Genomic DNA, 17,889 nt, shown 5'->3' with positions numbered 1-17,889 from the left:
AACATTTATTCAAACAAACATAAAAGTAAATCCAGGCAAAACTGATAAATGCAGACACGGGCAAGGAAGGCAAACAAACCTGGCAACAAGCGCACACATAACATCCATAGAAGGACAACACCAGACAAAGAACATGATAAACACTTGGGTATATATCCACACACACACACACACACACACACACACTCAAGGGGAGATTGACAAACAAGACACACCTGGGAACAATCATGAACTAATCAACAAGAAAAACTACAAAGGACAAAACATGGTACAGAACAGGAAATAACATAAGTCCACACAAGACAAGGGGAACGACACCTATTTTAGAATGGCTGAATTACCTGTAACAGTAGCCTACAGCATTTCCTAAATAGCTATTTGGGTAACTAATTGCCTTTGTCAGAAGTTCTCAACCTTTTTGACTCAAAGGCCTCCATATGTGCAACCCAATATTTAAAGGCCACCCATTTTACAACAATATTAACTATAATTACAAATTGTAACTATAATCGAAAGAAACTGGGGGAGTCGATATAGGTAAATGTATAGTTTCCATATTGTTTATATGTTTGTTTTTTTAGCATTTTAAATTAGACTGTTTTAATATGATAATAACAATATTTTTATTATTAATATTTTTTGCTGAGGTCCCCTTGTGGGCCCCGGTCCCCAGTTGTAAACCACTGGCCTAGGTGGCATCAGCCAAAAACGTCTCGGTTACATATGGTAACCCTCGTTCCCTGAGGGAGGGAACGGAGACGTACGTCGTGGTGAACGACGAATAGGAATCTCGCTAGAGAGGCCAATCTACTTCGAGTGAAACTAAAACAAGCCAATACACATTGGCGTGCAATCATTTGCATCAGCTGCGCAGCCTCGCAGCGCGGGTATTTAACGAGCAGCTGGTGTGATTGCACTTCAGTTTTTTGCTGAGGAGCCAAGCCTGAAAAGCTGGTCGCCCCGGCGGGTAGCAGCAGATGTGGCGACGGGACGTACGTCTCCGTTCCCTCCCTCAGGGAACGAGGGTTACCATATGTAACCGAGACGTTCCCTATCGTCCGGTCACTACGACGTACGTCGTGGTGAACGACGAATAGGAATCCCTAGTAAAGCGCCACAGCTGCTGCACCCCATCCAGCGCCCCGTGTAAGCCTCCACACCTTCTTGCCTGGAAGGACGATAGGAGAGGGCTTACACCGAGAGTATCCGTCACTGTTGTTCCGTTATAACCCATACAGTGAGATTATTGGATAACACTGGGAAAGCGTGCCCGATCTGAGGGAGGGAAACGCTGCGGGAGCCACATTCTTAAGGAGAGTTATGTGGGAATAGACATATGGACTAACCCGAGGGTTGTACTGCATATGAGTAATGGGTGACTTAGCCCAAGGGAAAGACACGGGCTTCCATTAGGAGCAGCCGTGGAGAAAATACACATATGGGATCCCCGTAGGGTCACACATATGGGACCCAGCCTAGACCCGGTTCTCAAGGATTCAGCGGACAAGGCCTGGCACCGGACACTCCGCCATGTCCGGGCCGAGGGTGTTTGGAGGACTCAACAGGTTTTGACTCTGGAGTAATAAGGGTGCACAGTAGGATGCAGCAAGCCGACAGAGCCGGTACTCACAGTGCTTCTACCCGTTTAGGGTGAGAATACGGGAGGACACGGGCTCTACACGTAGGCTATAGAATCTAGCGAACGTGTTAGGTGTCGCCCAGCCCGCAGCTCTACAGATATCTGTTAGCGAGGAGCCACGTGCCAGCGCCCAGGAGGATGCAACGCCTCTCGTGGAGTGTGCATGCAACCTGAGCGGGCAGGGCACGCCTTGAGCTTGGTAAGCCAAGGCGATGGCATCCACTATCCAGTGGGCCATCCTCTGCTTGGAGACAGCCTTTCCCTTCTGCTGGCCTCCGTAACAGACAAAGAGCTGGTCTGAGGTCCTGATGCTTTGAGTTCTGTCCACGTACATACGCAGAGCGCGAACGGGACAGAGCAAAGCCAGGGCTGGGTCTGCCTCCTCCAGGGGCAGCGCTTGCAGGTTCACTACCTGATCTCTAAAGGGAGTGGTAGGAACCTTGGGCACATAGCCAGGCCGGGGTCTCAGTACAACATGGTTGTCACCCGGCCCGAACTCTAGGCACGATTCGTCGACCGAAAATGCTTGCAGGTCCCCTACCCTCTTGATCGAGGCCAGTGCAATCAGCAACAAAGTCTTCAAGGAGAGAAGCTTTAAGTCTGCTGACTGCAAAGGCTCAAAGGGAGCATCCTGAAGTGCTCGAAGCACCAGGGAAAGGTCCCAAGAGGGTATGGAGGGAGGACGAGGAGGATTTAATCGTCTCGCCCCCCTAAGGAACCTGACGAGCAGGTCGTGCTTTCCTACTGTTTTGCCATCTATGTGGTCATGATATGCTGAAATAGCAGCAGCATGTACTTTAAGGGTGGAGGGAGACAGCCTTCGCTCCAACCCTTGCTGCAAGAAGGAAAGCACTGACCCTATCGAACATCTTCGGGGGTCCTCTCTACGGGAGGAACACCAATCGACGAACAGGTTCCACTTCAAGGCGTACACACGTCTCGTAGACGGCGCTCGCGCAGAAGCGATGGTGTTAAGTACCTCTGGGGGTAAGTCACCTAGAACCTCCGCGTCCCGTCCAGGGACCAGACATGGAGTTTCCAGAGGTCCGGACGCGGGTGCCATAGGGTGCCCCGTCTCTGAGTCAGAAGATCCTTCCTCAGAGGAATGGGCCAGGGAGGGACTGTCACGAGGAGCATGAGTTCTGGGAACCAAGTCCGGGTGGGCCAATAGGGAGCCACCAGAAGGACCTGCTCCTCGTCCTCCCTGACTTTGCACAGGGTCTGTGCAAGTAGGCTCACTGGGGGAAATGCATATTTGCGGAGGCCCCGGGGCCAGCTGTGTGCCAGTGCATCCGTGCCGAGTGTTCCCTCGGTCAGGGAGTAAAACAACTGGCAGTGGGAGGTCTCTGAGGAGGCAAACAGGTCTACCTGAGCCTCTCCGAACTCTCTCCAGATCAGCTGAACCACCTGGGGGTGGAGTCGCCATTCTCCCGGGAGCACAGCTCGTGATAGCTCGTCGGCCACACGGTTGAGCACACCGGGGACATACATGGCTCGAAGTGACCTCAGATGCTTCTGACTCCAAAGGAGGAGATGGCGGGCGAGTTGCGACATGCGACGGGAGCGTAGACCACCTTGTCGGTTGATGTACGCAACGGTCGCAGTGTTGTCCGTACGGACCAGCACGTCTCTGCCCTGTAGCGGCCTTTTTAGGCGGCTCAGAGCGAGACGAACTGCTAGCAACTCGAGGCAGTTGATGTGCCAGTGCAGTTGGGGGCCCGTCCACACCCCTGATACTGCATGCCCGTTGTACGTGGCACCCCAGCCGGTGGCAGAGGCATCTGTGAACACCACAGCATGCCTGGACACCTGTTCCAAGGGGACTCCTGCCCGAAGGAACGAGGGATCTGACCACGGACTGAAGGTCTGGCGGCACTCCGGTGTGATTGCCACCCGGTGAGTGCCGTGATGCCACGCCCATCTCGGGACTCGGCCGTGAAGCCAGTGCTGAAGCGGTCTCATATGAAGCAGCCCGAGCGGAGTTACCGCTGCTGCCGCTGCCATATGCCCCAGGAGCCTCTGAAAGAATTTCAGTGGGACCGCCGTCCTGCCTTTGAACGTGTTCAAGCAGTTCAGCACCGACTGAGCGCGTTGCTCTGTGAGACGCGCTGTCTGAGCGACCGAATCCAACTCCATACCGAGATAAGAGATCCTCTGCACGGGGGCGAGTTTGCTCTTCTCCCAGTTGACCTGAAGGCCCAGCTGGCTGAGGTGCCTGAGCACGAGGTCCCTGTGTTCGCATAACTGATCTCGAGAGTGTGCCAGTATGAGCCAGTCGTCGAGATAGTTGAGAATGCGAACGCCCTGTTCTCTCATGGGAACAAGGGCCCCCTCCGTGACTTTCGTGAAGACACGGGGAGACAGGGCCAGCCCGAAGGGCAGGACCTTGTACTGATATGCTCGACCCTCGAATGCAAAGCGCAGAAACGGCCTGTGTCGAGGAAGAATCGAGACATGAAAGTACGCGTCCTTCAGGTCGATCGCTGCAAACCAATCTTGGGGACGGATGCATTCGAAAATGCGTTTCTGCGTAAGCATTTTGAACGGTAGCTTGTGAAGGCTCCGATTCAAAACTCGCAGGTCCAAGATCGGTCGTAACCCACCTCCTTTCTTGGGTACAATGAAGTAGGGACTGTAGTGCCCTGACCTCATATCGGCTGGAGGGACCGGCTCTATCGCATCCTTCGCCAGTAGGACTGCGATCTCCGCGCGCAAGACATGGGCATCGGCTGCTCTCACTGTAGTGGAGTGGATGGCCCGAAACTTGGGGGGACGCCGGGCGAACTGAATCGCATAGCCGAGCCTGATGGTCCGAATGAGCCAGCGAGACGGACTGGGGAGCGCTAGCCAGGCTCGCAGAGACCGTACAAGCGGGACCAAAGGGACCGTAGGCGTACCCGGAGTGGGGCAGCGAGGTGGAACACAGGGGCTCGGCTCGGGAGGCTCTCTCTGGGAGGCAACCCGTAGCGGAGTCTGAGTGTGCTGTGCAACACTTACCTGATTCCACGAGGCCGGAGGTGCAGGAGGCGGCTTGGTTGCGTTCTCGAACTGCACACTGCTGCCTGCTGGCGATAGAAGAGGCGGATGAGAGTGGTGAGGATTCTCTCCCCCCACTGCTCTCCGGGCCCTCTTCGGACCCAGAGATGGAAGAAACTGCTCTTTTATTGAAAATTTGGGTACCGCTGGTTTTGAGGCCAGCGGCGGAACAAAAACAAAAGGAAAACAAGGATTTTCCACCCGGCCCTCTTCCGGGGGATGGAGCGATGCGGCCATCGTCTCCTGGAGAGCAGTCCCTGCCATCTCTGGGTCGCCCGTCCTAGGGCCGCTTGCTCCTGGCTTTGCCGCCCTTCTTAGCGGGGTCCTGGACGGGCGGGGCGGCCCGCCTGCGACTGGCTCCACGGCGCCGTTTAGATGGAGGCTGCTGCGGCGGCGCGGGAGCAGGGGCAGACGCAGGAGGCCGCCCTCGGCGACGAGCAGACTGAGGAGCCGCAGACGGAGGGTTGGGAGCAGCAGCTGGCCGCCGCGGCAGGATGTGACGGATGGCCTCAGTCTGCTTTTGTACAGCCGAGAACTGCTGGGCGAAGTTCTCGACCGCGTCGCCGAAGAGGCCGGTCTGGGACACGGGGGCGTTAAGGAACCGGAGCTTGTCGGTCTCCCGCATGTCCGCCAGACACAGCCAGAGATGGCGTTCCTGGACCACCATGGTGGACATCGCACGACCCACCGACCGCGCGGTCACCTTCGTCGCACGAAGCGCGAGGTCCGTCGCGATACGAAGTTCCTGAAGAACTTGGGGATCATGACCACCCTCGTGCAGGTTCTTCAGTGCCTTGGCCTGATGAACCTGCAGCAACGCCATGGCGTGCATGGCAGAGGCAGCTTCCCCACAGGCCTTGTAAGCCTTGCCGGTTAGATCCGACGAGTACTTACAGGCCCGTGAAGGGAGACACGGTTCTCCACGCCAAGTGGAGTTAGGGCACAGTTGCATAGCAACGGCCCGTTCCACTGGCGGGATGCGCGTGTATCCCTTAGCTGCCCCGCCATCAAGGGTGGTGAGGGAGGAGGAGCCACCGGGACGGTTTCTGGCAGTGAAAGGTGCCGTCCACGTCCCCGTAAGCTCCTCATGCACTTCCAGGAAGAAAGGCACTGGGGTGGGTTGCTGAGAACCAGCACGCGCCACCCCGAGATACCAATCGTCCAACCTCGAGGGTTCGGGACACGGTGGAGGATTCCACACGAGCCCGACCCCGTTGGCGGCCCGGGAAAGCATGGCCATCATCTCCGGGTCCGTCTCAGGCATCGTTGACACACCCGAAGGAGGTAACGGCGCTGAGTCGTCATCCGCAGAGACATCTGACCCACCCTCCGATGCCGCGATCGACATCTGATCCTCACAGGGAGCCCCAAAGGAGACAACCGGTACACACCGCGAGGATGGTCCAGCTTTCTCCAATGGGGGCTCAACTGGCTGCGGAGCATGAGAGGGGTGAGGGCTCCTAGGGGGTTGGTTCCCCGAAGGAGACGCGCTCACCGTGATCCTCAGGTCACCCATGTCACTGCCCGAAGCAACCCTCTGAGGAGGATTGGATCGAGGCAGCGGCACGGGGACTCCGCCCCTTTGCAGGAACGTGAGTCTCGACCGCAGCTCCGCGATGGTCATCTTCCCACAATGGGTACATGACTCATCCACAAACGCTGCCTCAGCGTGTTCAATGCCCAGACACACGAGGCAGCGTTTGTGACCATCCTGTGAGCCCAGGTAACGACCGCATCCAGAAACACACAGATAGAAAGTCATCTTTAAAAAGACGCTCTCTATCTGTGTAAGCTCTTTTAGGGACTGCTCTCACTGGTGCTGAAACACGCAGGGGAACAGTCACTGCGAACACAGACAGGAATGTGCACCTGTCTGTGCGCTGTCTCTCTCTTACCAGCTGTTAGAACAGCCTTTGAGCGCTCTAATGGCGCACCTTACCAGCTGTTATAACAGCTTTTTTGTTTGCTCAGTATGTAAAACAAAAAAGACAGAGAAGGTAGAGAGAGAGAAGAAGACTGCTCGCGCTGCCGTGCTGTAACGCCCGCACCGGGAAGGAGAGGTCCAAAAAGGCTCGTCTTGTCACTCTGTTTGTAGAACGCATCGAAGTGCTTGGCTCCGAAGCAAAAAGCTGAAGTGCAATCACACCAGCTGCTCGTTAAATACCCGCGCTGCGAGGCTGCGCAGCTGATGCAAATGATTGCACGCCAATGTGTATTGGCTTGTTTTAGTTTCACTCGAAGTAGATTGGCCTCTCTAGCGAGATTCCTATTCGTCGTTCACCACGACGTACGTCGTAGTGACCGGACGATAGGGAACCAAAGTCATTTCAGAGGCAGAGAAAAGATTTAGCAAAATAACAAGCTTTCAAAGACAAGTATTTTTCTTAGGAATAGCATGCACTGATGAATCAAGACCAGAATTGTGCTTTAATAATAATTAAAAAAGAAAAACAGGGTGAATTTTGAGTTATTTGTCTGACCCATTACAATAATTCAGGAACATGAGTTATGAGTGTCACATTCATTAGACAACACTAACCCCAGTGTTCAATAATGCATATGTCATGTCAACCTCTACTGAGACTATATAAAGATGACCTTGCAAACTCAAGCACAAGACAGGAATGAAAATCTATTTCGCAGGGATAATAACTAGCTAACACATAATAGAGTTTTCTTACCTCCCAGAGTAGCAGAGAGCAGGAAATGAGTCCCGTATTTCTTAATGATGGTGTCAGTAATTTTCTGCAGGCTTGGCCTTCTCCCCAGAAGTCTGATGTTATGGATAAAGTCTGGGTCAAAGGGCACGGCCACCCCATTGCCTTCTTGTCTCTCCGCAGCGAGGCTGTTGACCTTCCATCGGCCAAACTCCCTGTGAGTTCATAATCATTCACGTGAGATGTCGTATGAGCCGATATCGTAGCACAAGTAATCTGCACATCCCTCACATTAGTCATTACAGTCACATTCACGTCACCCTCTCAGCATGTTCGGCTTAATCTGGCTCTCCTCCACATCTGTTTGTTTGCTCTATTTCTATCGCATAAAGCTGTTTTGGGCTCAACAGTGAAGCCATGACGGTAGGTGGTATTTCATTGTTTAAGGCTTGAAGAGCCTCTGTGGGGAGCCAGGTGCACAATCTGAACACATTTTTTACAAACCACTGAGGATGTAATCCTTTAAAATCCTCCTTTTTAATTCTGTTTGGTGCCTCTGCATTTCAAATTGTGCATATTAGTACCTTGAACAATCCTTCTTGTTGTTCAAGGAAAAGCTGTACTTGTTCAACAGATCTAACCAAATACCGAGGCAGCACAGTGTGTTATAATGTTGGTTAATTTCCTTTCGAAACCATTCCCCACTCACACGGGATAACAGCAATCGCTTCCTCGACTAAAGGATGCCAACTAAAATGCATTGTACACCCACTAAACTATGAAATAGGTGTTGGATGGAGAAGTGAATCTACTTTCTTTCCATTTAAATAAGTTGGCATCTATTATTACGCAGCAAGAGAGCTCTGTTTTCAAAGTTTAGTCATCTAACATTCTGTTCTAATCCGGTCGGACATAATTTGTAGCGTTCCCTGAAGCTAACATTCAGATGGTAGATCTTCAAACAAAGCATCCTACTCGTGTCTCCCTAAAAGCTTTAGCAAAAAATTGAGAGAGATTGTTAAACTTTTCTCTTTTTTTTGGAAATATTTCTCAACTTTCTTTGTGTGTGGAAATGACACACTCATTTAAAGCATCACATTCCAGCTTCGTGACATTTGATCCGTAAGAGATGCATTAAAGAATTTCACAGAGAGTGTGTTCCCTTTCAAAAGCTACTCTCAATGCTGCTGAAAGCGCTATGGGAAAACGTCTTTGTTTGACTGGTTGTGAACATGTGTGCCAAACACACTGAAAATTTGGCTTGAATAACCTCTGATGATGCCACACGTGTTCACAACCGGTCAAACAGAAATGTTTTCCAATAATGCTTTCCCGCAACATCTCGTTCCCCCTTTTTTAGGGAACAAGGTTTCAGTCAGTTTTTGCCTCATGGGAACATATCATAATGTTTACATGCAGTTTCATTTAATTAAGCAAGGGGTCAAGTTTTGTTAGCATTTGCCCCCAGTGGTAGATAAATGGCATTCAAAGTAGGGACATTTTATATTGTAAAGGCATTTACATGATTTAATTATGACTTAATTTATACTTGGCAAAAATTCAGCATGAGCAAGATCATAAAAAATGGTTTAATAGTTTAAAGAAATATAACTTTTTGTATAAACTTGTAGCCTATGTAATTTTGACTGGTTGTACAAATAGGCAAAGTTGGAATGTGAATGTATGTAAATATATATATATATAAGTTTGTTTGTTTTTGACTTTTAGATCAAAAGGTATAATATCAAGGATGCATTAAATTGATCAGACATGACACTAAAAACATGTTACAAAAGATTTATATTTCCTATAAATGCTGTTCTTTTGAACTTTCTGTTAATCAAAGAATCTTGAAAACACAACTTTGGTTTCCACAAAACTATTAAGCAGTTTTCAACATTGATCATCATATCAGAATGATTTCTGAAGGATCATGTGACACTGAAGACGAGTAATGGTGTTGAAAATTCAGCTTTGCATCACAGGAAGAAATTACATTTGAAAATATATTCAAATACAAAACAGTTATTTTACATTGTAATAATATTTCATAATATTCCTGTTTGTACTGTATTTTTGATCAGATAAATGCATCCTTGCAGAGCATAAGAGACTTTTCATGCATCACATATTGTATTGTAAAAGATCATTTAATATCAGTGTGTCAAATAACAGCAAATTAGATTTGTATCCAGTAAGTTTTCCCTCAGGGGAATATATCTCATGATTTATATACATATGAAGTCACTGTTATCCAAGCAGTGAACAAATTGCATAGCAAGCAAAAAAACCATGCCTCTTCTTCTCAGGTTCTGCTAGACCACACCATGAGATCAATATTTATTATTTTCTCTCGTCCTATTTCCCGCATTCCCTATCTCCATTACAAGGTTATTAGTCTCCACACCGGTGAAAACACAGGAGGTTCCCCAACCTTGGTTGAAGAAATCTCTCTTTGGAGATTAGCAATTAAACCACAGCCCTCTGCACCAGTGACAGAGTTTAAAACTCATGGGAACCAATCCAATCACTCACATGAAGAGCCCTATCCAGAGAACAATCATGAAGGGAATGGAGGACGTCATTATCACCAATCAGCCCGACGAGGGATGGTGTAAGTATCAGATGAGGTGCCTGATGAGCACTTGCGTTGAGCACCTAAGCCACTGATCACCACCGACAAACCAGAGAGGGCAAAACGCTCCTTTACTGGAGAGCTCTCTGAGAGCCTGCAGTGCAGACCTGAGGGCAACATGTAATCAAAAGCCACAAGCTATTTTGTAATCAGAAGCAGAAACCAGTGTTGCAAATGAAGATGAGATCAAAAGGAAAATTATGCTAATAATAATCTAGAGTTCTGCTGCAAGGCTTCCTGAAAGCTGTGGAGGTGTTTATGCATTATTACTCATTATTGTTTGAAGATGGTATTTATTAGTGATTTCTGAGTGCTGTGGTGAGTTTATGGCGCTTGACATTTTTTTATTCAGCTGGGATGTTATAAAGGATTGTATTATGATTTGTTTGGTTATGTCTGAATTTAGTTTAAGCTAATATATGGGCCCATGAGAATAAATATACACTCGACAAACTGCGTAATAGTTTACGGTGCTGTTTCGTATCATGAGAGAGAAAAAATAGCAAGCACTTTCTCGATCAGACAAGCTCAAATCTGATTGGTCGCATGGCTATACACAGTTTCCAGGAGTCCACAGCACAGCAAGTCATGCTCGCAAGGTACAGGGTTGCTGAAATGAGCACTTTTGAGGAAGAACGTATCACTGCATTTATCAGAGTTTGCGAGGCTGTGGCATCAAATCTTTTGAAAAATACTCAAAGACTTTTTTTTGAGGCACGTATACAAGCAAATTAAATCGCTGAGCAGACTTGTACATTCCACATTATTTTCTGTGTTATATCTGTTAAATAATTATCATGTATTAGAATGTATGATTGTAAAGTCTACACTCTTTTCTGATAAAGCTGCCTCTGAACTACTCGTAAAAAGGTGATTTGTGGTCGGTTGTTTTACATGTCAGACAGTTCTTGTTTAAGTGGGCAGTTTTTGGCCAGAATATCCTGCGTGGTTTGGTGAGGGGGAGCAAATCCCAGTTACTTAACCATGAATTAATAATATATTTAGTATTTTTAGAGCGAAAAACACTCCATTGAAAATCCATATGTACAGATGTCATTTCATCAACAGAACACACTTTCATAAGGAAACATCACTCTAGCCACTTTTATCCTGCAGTACCAAAATGCCACTCTGGTACTTTAAAATGTTCAATTGAAATGAATGACAATCATGTAATTTACTAGGCAACACTTTACAAAAGGTTCCATTTGTTAACATTAATTAACAGCATTAGCTAACATGAACTATCAATGAAAAATACTTCTAAAGCATGAATTAATCTTAGATGTTATTTTAAACATTTACTAATAGATTATTAAAATCAAAAGTTCTATCTCTTAATATTATTTGACGTACCTGAGCTAGCATTAACAAACAAGGAACAGTTGTGTTTTTATCAACTAACGTTAAAAAAATGTATTGCTCATTGTTAATGTTAGTTAATGCAGATTTGTTTTAATCTCTGAGCTGCAGTTTGTCAAAAACCACGTCAAAAATCACCATACAAGTATTAGAACCGTAGTCCATTATATTTGTGCCATTTGTTCAGAAGTCATATAACAGCTTTGTTCGAGGACCAGAGTAATTGTGATGAATTGGATCAATTTAACTGATAATTTCCCCTTCTGGTATAACACTCAAATTTCCCAGATTTAAAGTGCCCCAATTATGCGATTTTAAAGGTTCCTGATTTTGGTTTGGAGGTCTCTTGCAATAGGTTTACAAGCCCCCAATGTCAAAAAAAGTTTAATTTTCTCATAATATACACTGCAGCATAGTGCTTTCTCATAGTGTCTGAAACGATTCAATAAAGGAGTTGGTCTTTCTAAACCCTTACTTTCTGAGAGCCTTCTCTGCTCTGATTGGTCAGATGGCCCAGTGTCGTTAAAATAAACAGCCATTACCATATCTGAATTTCAGCTCCGGACGCTTCCTCAGCACTTGATGCCAGTGGCGGCTCGTCTGGGGAGGCAAGAGAGGCACAGCCTACCCAAAATCTTGCGGCGTAAATGGGAAAAGGACGATTTAATGTTAATAAAATTCCCAATTCATAACTCAGAATTTGTATTTCTTGTTTGTAATTTCACCACTGTAACTGTAACCACTAAAGCTCTTCCCCGAATGTGTTGATGTAATGACAGTCGTTTGGAAAACTGTGCTAACGCGAGTCTAAAGGGATAGAGAAGGAGAGGGGGAGGCAAATCCATAGCCGGAGACTTGTGCCTCCATTGGTAAAAAAATGTATAATTAGCCAATCAACATCGAGGGTTTTTACTTTCAGCGACTAGGAGTGTTGAGAAAAGAAACATGGCAGAGGAGGCTAGCCTCCCTTGGTCGTCAGCCATCAGCTTCACTATAGTTTTAATACCTTGCTGTATGTGTCATTATTCTTAAAATTTTCTGTCAAAACGTGACAAAAAAGCCATTTTAAAACAGTTAGGTGAGAAAAAAATCCTTTTGGAGGGGATCCGACCGCTAAAATTTTGTGTGCCTCCTCTATTTTAAAACCCACCAGCCACCACTGCTTGATTTACAGTAATACGAACATAGTCGGTTTTACTGTATCAATTCAAGCCTCAGTCCTCATCATTTGGAAGTATACGCAAAGTTGATTTGCTTTTACAGCGCAGAAAACAGCGTCTTCTCGAGAATGAACCAAACTCTTCCAGGCCTAAGCTACAACTAGTGTTTGAGGGAGGGTCAAAATAGATGTTCATGGGCAAACAATGAAGAACATAGGTATATAGTGTGAAAGAATTATTTAATTAAGGGTGTATTCACACCTGACTTGTTTGGTCCGATTGAATCGAACTCAAGTTCGTTTCCCCCCTTGGTGCGGATCTTTTGGGCAGGTGTGAATACAGCAATCGGTACGGTTCCAAACGAACTCTGGTACGGTTCGTTTAAGGTGTGAACATGAACCGACCCAATTGCAAAAAGCACTCCGCCTTTTTTGACAGGGTCAGATTTTTACTATGTAATTTGGGGTGATGAAATGCCTATAGGCTACATTAATCTGTGATCCGTCCGGACCAGCTGCCACACGGTTCGGCACGCATGTGATTCGCGGATTAACTACTACATTTAACCATCATAGAGTGAAAGTTTATCATTTGGACGTGTTCAAACAATTTTAAACGCAAAAGAGGTGAAAATCGGGACTCACGCGTTACCCGAAGTGCGCGCACACACGCAGAGAGAGAGAGAGAGAGAGAGAGAGAGAGAGAGAGAGAGAGAGAGAGGCGCGTTTCAGACAGCGCTCGAACATCGAATTGATTCCTCTTTTGCGTTTCCTTGCCCTTGAATGGACACACATGCACACAAAATTATGTTAAAAACTCGTCTAACCGTCTCAGCAAGTATTTTCTCGGTAATATGTCATAGTTGATGTTTGTAAAAAAAATTCGGTCCATGCATTCGGTCTTAAAGTGACAGCAGACACCCAATATTCCTACTGTTGTCTGTGTCATTTTTAATATTAATAAAATAACAAAATACAACTTTAAGAAAGATACAACTATATTTCATTTCTTCAGTAAACAAATAGTGTAATTTTACATTTAGGCTTAATAATTTCTGTAGCCTAAATACTACGTTAGACTTTGTAACTTTGTTATTTAGTATTTATCTCTGCTTGTAATTTGTGTATTTGTTCTTATTTTATTACTGACTGTTCACTTGTTTTTAATAATATTTTAACTTTATCAGTTAAGAGCGTGCTCTCTCCGCCAGAACCATCTTGCAGCACATCTTCGTCTTCGCAAAATCCTAATTACAACATCCTATAGATGACATTGTATCATATGATGCTCATTAGTTTCTTCATATTGCATTTGTAGAGAATAACACCAAATCAGCAAAAGAACAAATATTGCATTACGAAATATCTCCATGCTGAGCCTGTTTTTGCACTTCCTGCTTTTCCCTGCTTGAGAATTCCTGTCCAATGAATAGACGACCTTAGCACACGTGTGGTTTTGTTTACAAATTTTGGTTCACTTGCAAAAAGAGCAGTGTGAAAGCGAACCATACAAAAAAAAAAAAAAAAAATCAACATTGTATTTGGTCCGGACCAAAGCAAGTGAACTATCGGACTTTCCTGGTGTGAATACACCCTAAATAACATTTCTTTTTCTTGCAGGCTTAACATTTAAGAACAAAATGTACTAACACTTTAGCCAAAGTTGGTATGTTGAAATATTGGAAACATAGGGACATGGCTTGACAGCTATCTAAATATAAAAACCCCATGACGCTGAGTAATCAAAGAACTAATAACTCCATGATTTGGGTAGAACTAAATTTGCTTTGCCAGTAACAGAGAAGGGAGGGGTTTGCTGAATTTGCACATATAAAGAATCAATCATATTAGACAAAAATCATGTGATGAGTAACTTGTTACCTTTGCTATGTACCTATCCTATATAAACTGTTGTATTCTTTTTGCTGGTGGGATTCTCTGTGATTGATACAGTGTGATTAAAGCAGATTCAAAGGCATCGGTTGGAGTCTTATTGCTGCGCAGCAGGCGAGACACTAGAGATTTTACTTCTATTATCAAGTAATATTGTTCAAGTAATCAAGTAATAGCATACTAGAGACCTTATTCCAAATTGATAGTGTTTGAAAGGGACGAGACGTCGACTTTAACAGGTATCGAAGTACGCCTAGTAGAGTATTTATAGATTTCTGGGGCACCTGGAATCAGGTGCGTAGGGTAATTTCTACCACAATGGTCTTATACATAACCTAAGTAGGTTTTTTGGGAGTCAATAACCCATTTATCGTGCACTTTCATCTTTAAAACTTCTACATGCACAAACAGCTATATTACACAATACATGGAAGATAGTCTCAGCCTCAGCACATCAACCGTTGGCTGAAGGTCTGATGCATATGGCACACTTAACTGGAAACACTTCGGGATTTTCGAAGTCGTCATCTGATTGGTTGAACGTGTGTGTCGCGTTCTTAATGGCTCGTCTGAAACCAAATCCGTGGTTTCTGTTTACGACTGTGACAATGAGCGCTTACCAGGATAAACTAAATGCTGGATTTTCAATGTTAAGTTTGAGGCTCCATTGTTGCTGTAAATTTGCACAACAATCTTTAATGACTAATTTATTAAATACACGCTGGTCTGTTATCGTAGGGACATCGACTTTAGATTTTTACGCCTCTAAACATGACGCAGAACAAAATGAACTGTGATTGGTTGCATTACATGTCAGTCAAACATCCTCTTGGGCGGTCCTTGACCAATGAAAGCTGCTATGTGGTGCAGTCCTTCTGTCATGTCTGAAGGTCTGGCTACGTTAGACTATGAAAGGTAATGAAAAAGCACAAATGAGGGGCACTTTAAAATTCAAAAGGAAGTGTTATGACAGATTTGACGTCAGTGACATCAAATTAATTGGCTCACGCTCGTCTTGTGACCCCTTGTGACATGCCAATGTGTCTTTTTGAATGATTGACTGGTTATGATTATCAATGAAAAAAATAACCAACTTAGATTTTGCCCTGTTCCTCACCCAAAGTTATTGTATGCATTCACATCACTTGGATTTTGATTGGCAAATAAGAAATTTTGCTACAAACCAACTAAAGTCGTCAATTAATTATTAAGAGCTGAATATGAATAGGCTATGATACGAAGAACAAATCTTTTTTAGTGAACAGAATCAAGAAATTCGAGTCACTAGTGGTTACCTGTATCCTCGAGTTTACGGCGAATCAGTCATGCTGATATTCAGTACAGAAGCACTCTTAGTCCGGGTTAAATATACACTATAGGGGTTTAAAGGGCAAACCTTACGAGGTTAGAATCTGACCCTGGCTTCATACACTTCGGCGACAGTTCACACAACCAAAGGAGAGTTACCTCAGAATTCATTCTTTCCCATTACTGTATTTCAGAGCTGTCGTACCTGTATATTTTGTATCTGGTTGTGAAGCCGTGTTGGTATCGCTCGGTGAACTCAATGAATTCCTGAGAGCGGTGGAAAGGACCTTTATCGGAGAGCAGCCACCCGAGCGGCTCCACGGAGCCCACATACACAGCCAGAGAGACGAGCACACAAGCCCAGCGGAGACAGATCACCATCCCCTCCCATAAGAGCATCAGGTCAGGCGGTCTAGGACCAACACTCCGAGCCCACATCCTTCAGCCATACATGCTTCCTCCTCTCAAATCCCCTTTGTGTCCTGCAACTCAGAATCATAGATGTTTTCAAACCGCGCTCTCAAGTTAACATCACCATCACACAGATTTCGGAAAGAGGGGCACTACCTGACATGAGTTACACTTGGGGTATCCGAGACACAGAACAACACTTGGAAATCCTCCGAGCAACTGTTCGAAATGGAAAACAATCCTTTCGGAAGATGTCTAAATTATCTCGATCAATATTGTTTTCTCAAATCAGTTGAAAGCAGGTGCGCGCGCCTTCACAAATCCCCGCTCGCGCGCAATGGAAGAAGTTGACGCACGTCTGACAGAGGTAGAGAAAGAGAGAAAATGCTCAACTGAAACCGCTTTTCGCAGGAATGAAAAGTGAAATGTCTTTAGTTCCCTCTGTTCTCTAGGGGGTAGCAGGTTGGATGTTCTCTCTCTCTCGGGTCAGCTGTTAAATGGGATGGAGCATGAATGCTGGTTTCCCCACGAGTGCGTCTCCTGCCTTAACACTTTCACACTGAGCAATACATATAAAGCATAACTATTGTGCCCCCACCCTTTTTCTATTCCTCTCTCCCTGCATGCCCCTCCTTCTGCGCATTCATTTCTTTTTTTTTTTTTTTTTTTTTTTTTTTGTTGTTGTTGGAGAATGTGCCCTGAAAAAAAAGTACATTGATGTACATTATATTTCCTTTAGTTACAGAATTTAAAAAGGTAAGTCACTTGCTTTGGCTAATGGGGCTTATTGTATCAGGTGTTACATAGTCTTTATGTTCTGTTTGAGGTTTGAGAGGCATCAGCTATTTAAATAGCTCAAAAGCATACTAAAAAATATTTCCATCCTTCTTCACAGTATACTCTCTCAAGAGGGTTCCCTTTTCAGCACTGTGAGTATAAAGCATTAATTACAATTTCAAAATTTGGTTTGTTAAGATAGGAGGAAGAAGAACAGTTTCGTATTCACAAAGAGACTAAATCAATCATGCATGGGATATCTGTAAAGTGCTGGAATATCTTCATCCTATTTTAGTGCTGATCTTTTGGATTTGTAATTGGAAATGTTTTGACTTCTGAACGTGTTATGCACTTTAGATGCAGAGTTACCACACATCTTCTGGTATTTATTAATATTTTAAGTGATGCCAAAAGTCTAAGCCCAGTAGAATTATTCTATTTTGCATTTTTTTCTAATTAAATAGGCCTGAATATTTTTTATTACAAATTATATTATTAGCATAACAAAGTTTAATTGAAAAATGTCAGAAATTGTATGTATGTCCCCTTTTCGTTTTAATACCAGCAGCACTTAATTTACAGGAACTCCACAAGTTTGTGTAAAACCTGATGATCATGTTCTCCAGCATGACTGAAAGAGCATCATGAGTGTTTGTACAGTATAATCGAGTCACATAAACGATGCTACAGAAAATGTGAGCGTTGACAGATAGAGCTGACAAAATAGCCACATTTTGCTTGTCACATTTGCATTAAATATAGTATCCAATTAGGATGTTTTGAAATTGAGATTTATAAATCATCTGAAAGCTGAATAAATAAGTTTTCCATTGACGTATGGAATTCGATAGGACAATATTTGGCTGAAATACCACTATTTGAAAATCTGGAATCTGAGGGTGCAAAAAACATTGAGAAAATCGCCTTTAAAGTTGTCCATTTATGTTCGCGATTGTGCTGCATTCACTCACAAAAATAAATGTTTTATATATTTACGGTATGAAATTTACTA

General features: G+C 45.0%; 1 protein-coding gene across 1 annotated transcript in view; it reads right to left on the bottom strand.

Moving 5' to 3' along the window:
- The window catches only part of brinp3b (bone morphogenetic protein/retinoic acid inducible neural-specific 3b), a 35,707-nt gene extending 19,046 nt beyond the window's left edge, over positions 1-16,661 (bottom strand). The window contains exons 1-3 of the mRNA XM_084412383.1: positions 16,257-16,661; positions 15,895-16,171; positions 7,357-7,547 (exon numbers count right to left, since the gene is read on the bottom strand). Coding sequence (XP_084268509.1) covers positions 7,357-7,547; positions 15,895-16,127 — 424 coding nt within the window. The 5' untranslated portion in view covers positions 16,128-16,171; positions 16,257-16,661. The remainder of the gene's footprint in view (positions 1-7,356; positions 7,548-15,894; positions 16,172-16,256) is intronic.
- Positions 16,662-17,889: the final 1,228 nt, after the last annotated feature.

Source organism: Rutilus rutilus (assembly GCF_951802725.1).
Source record: "Rutilus rutilus genome assembly, chromosome: 6".
Lineage (NCBI taxonomy): Eukaryota > Metazoa > Chordata > Actinopteri > Cypriniformes > Leuciscidae > Rutilus > Rutilus rutilus.
The sequence above is the reverse complement of the archived record's forward strand: the minus strand, read 5'-3'. Positions and strand labels throughout refer to the sequence as shown.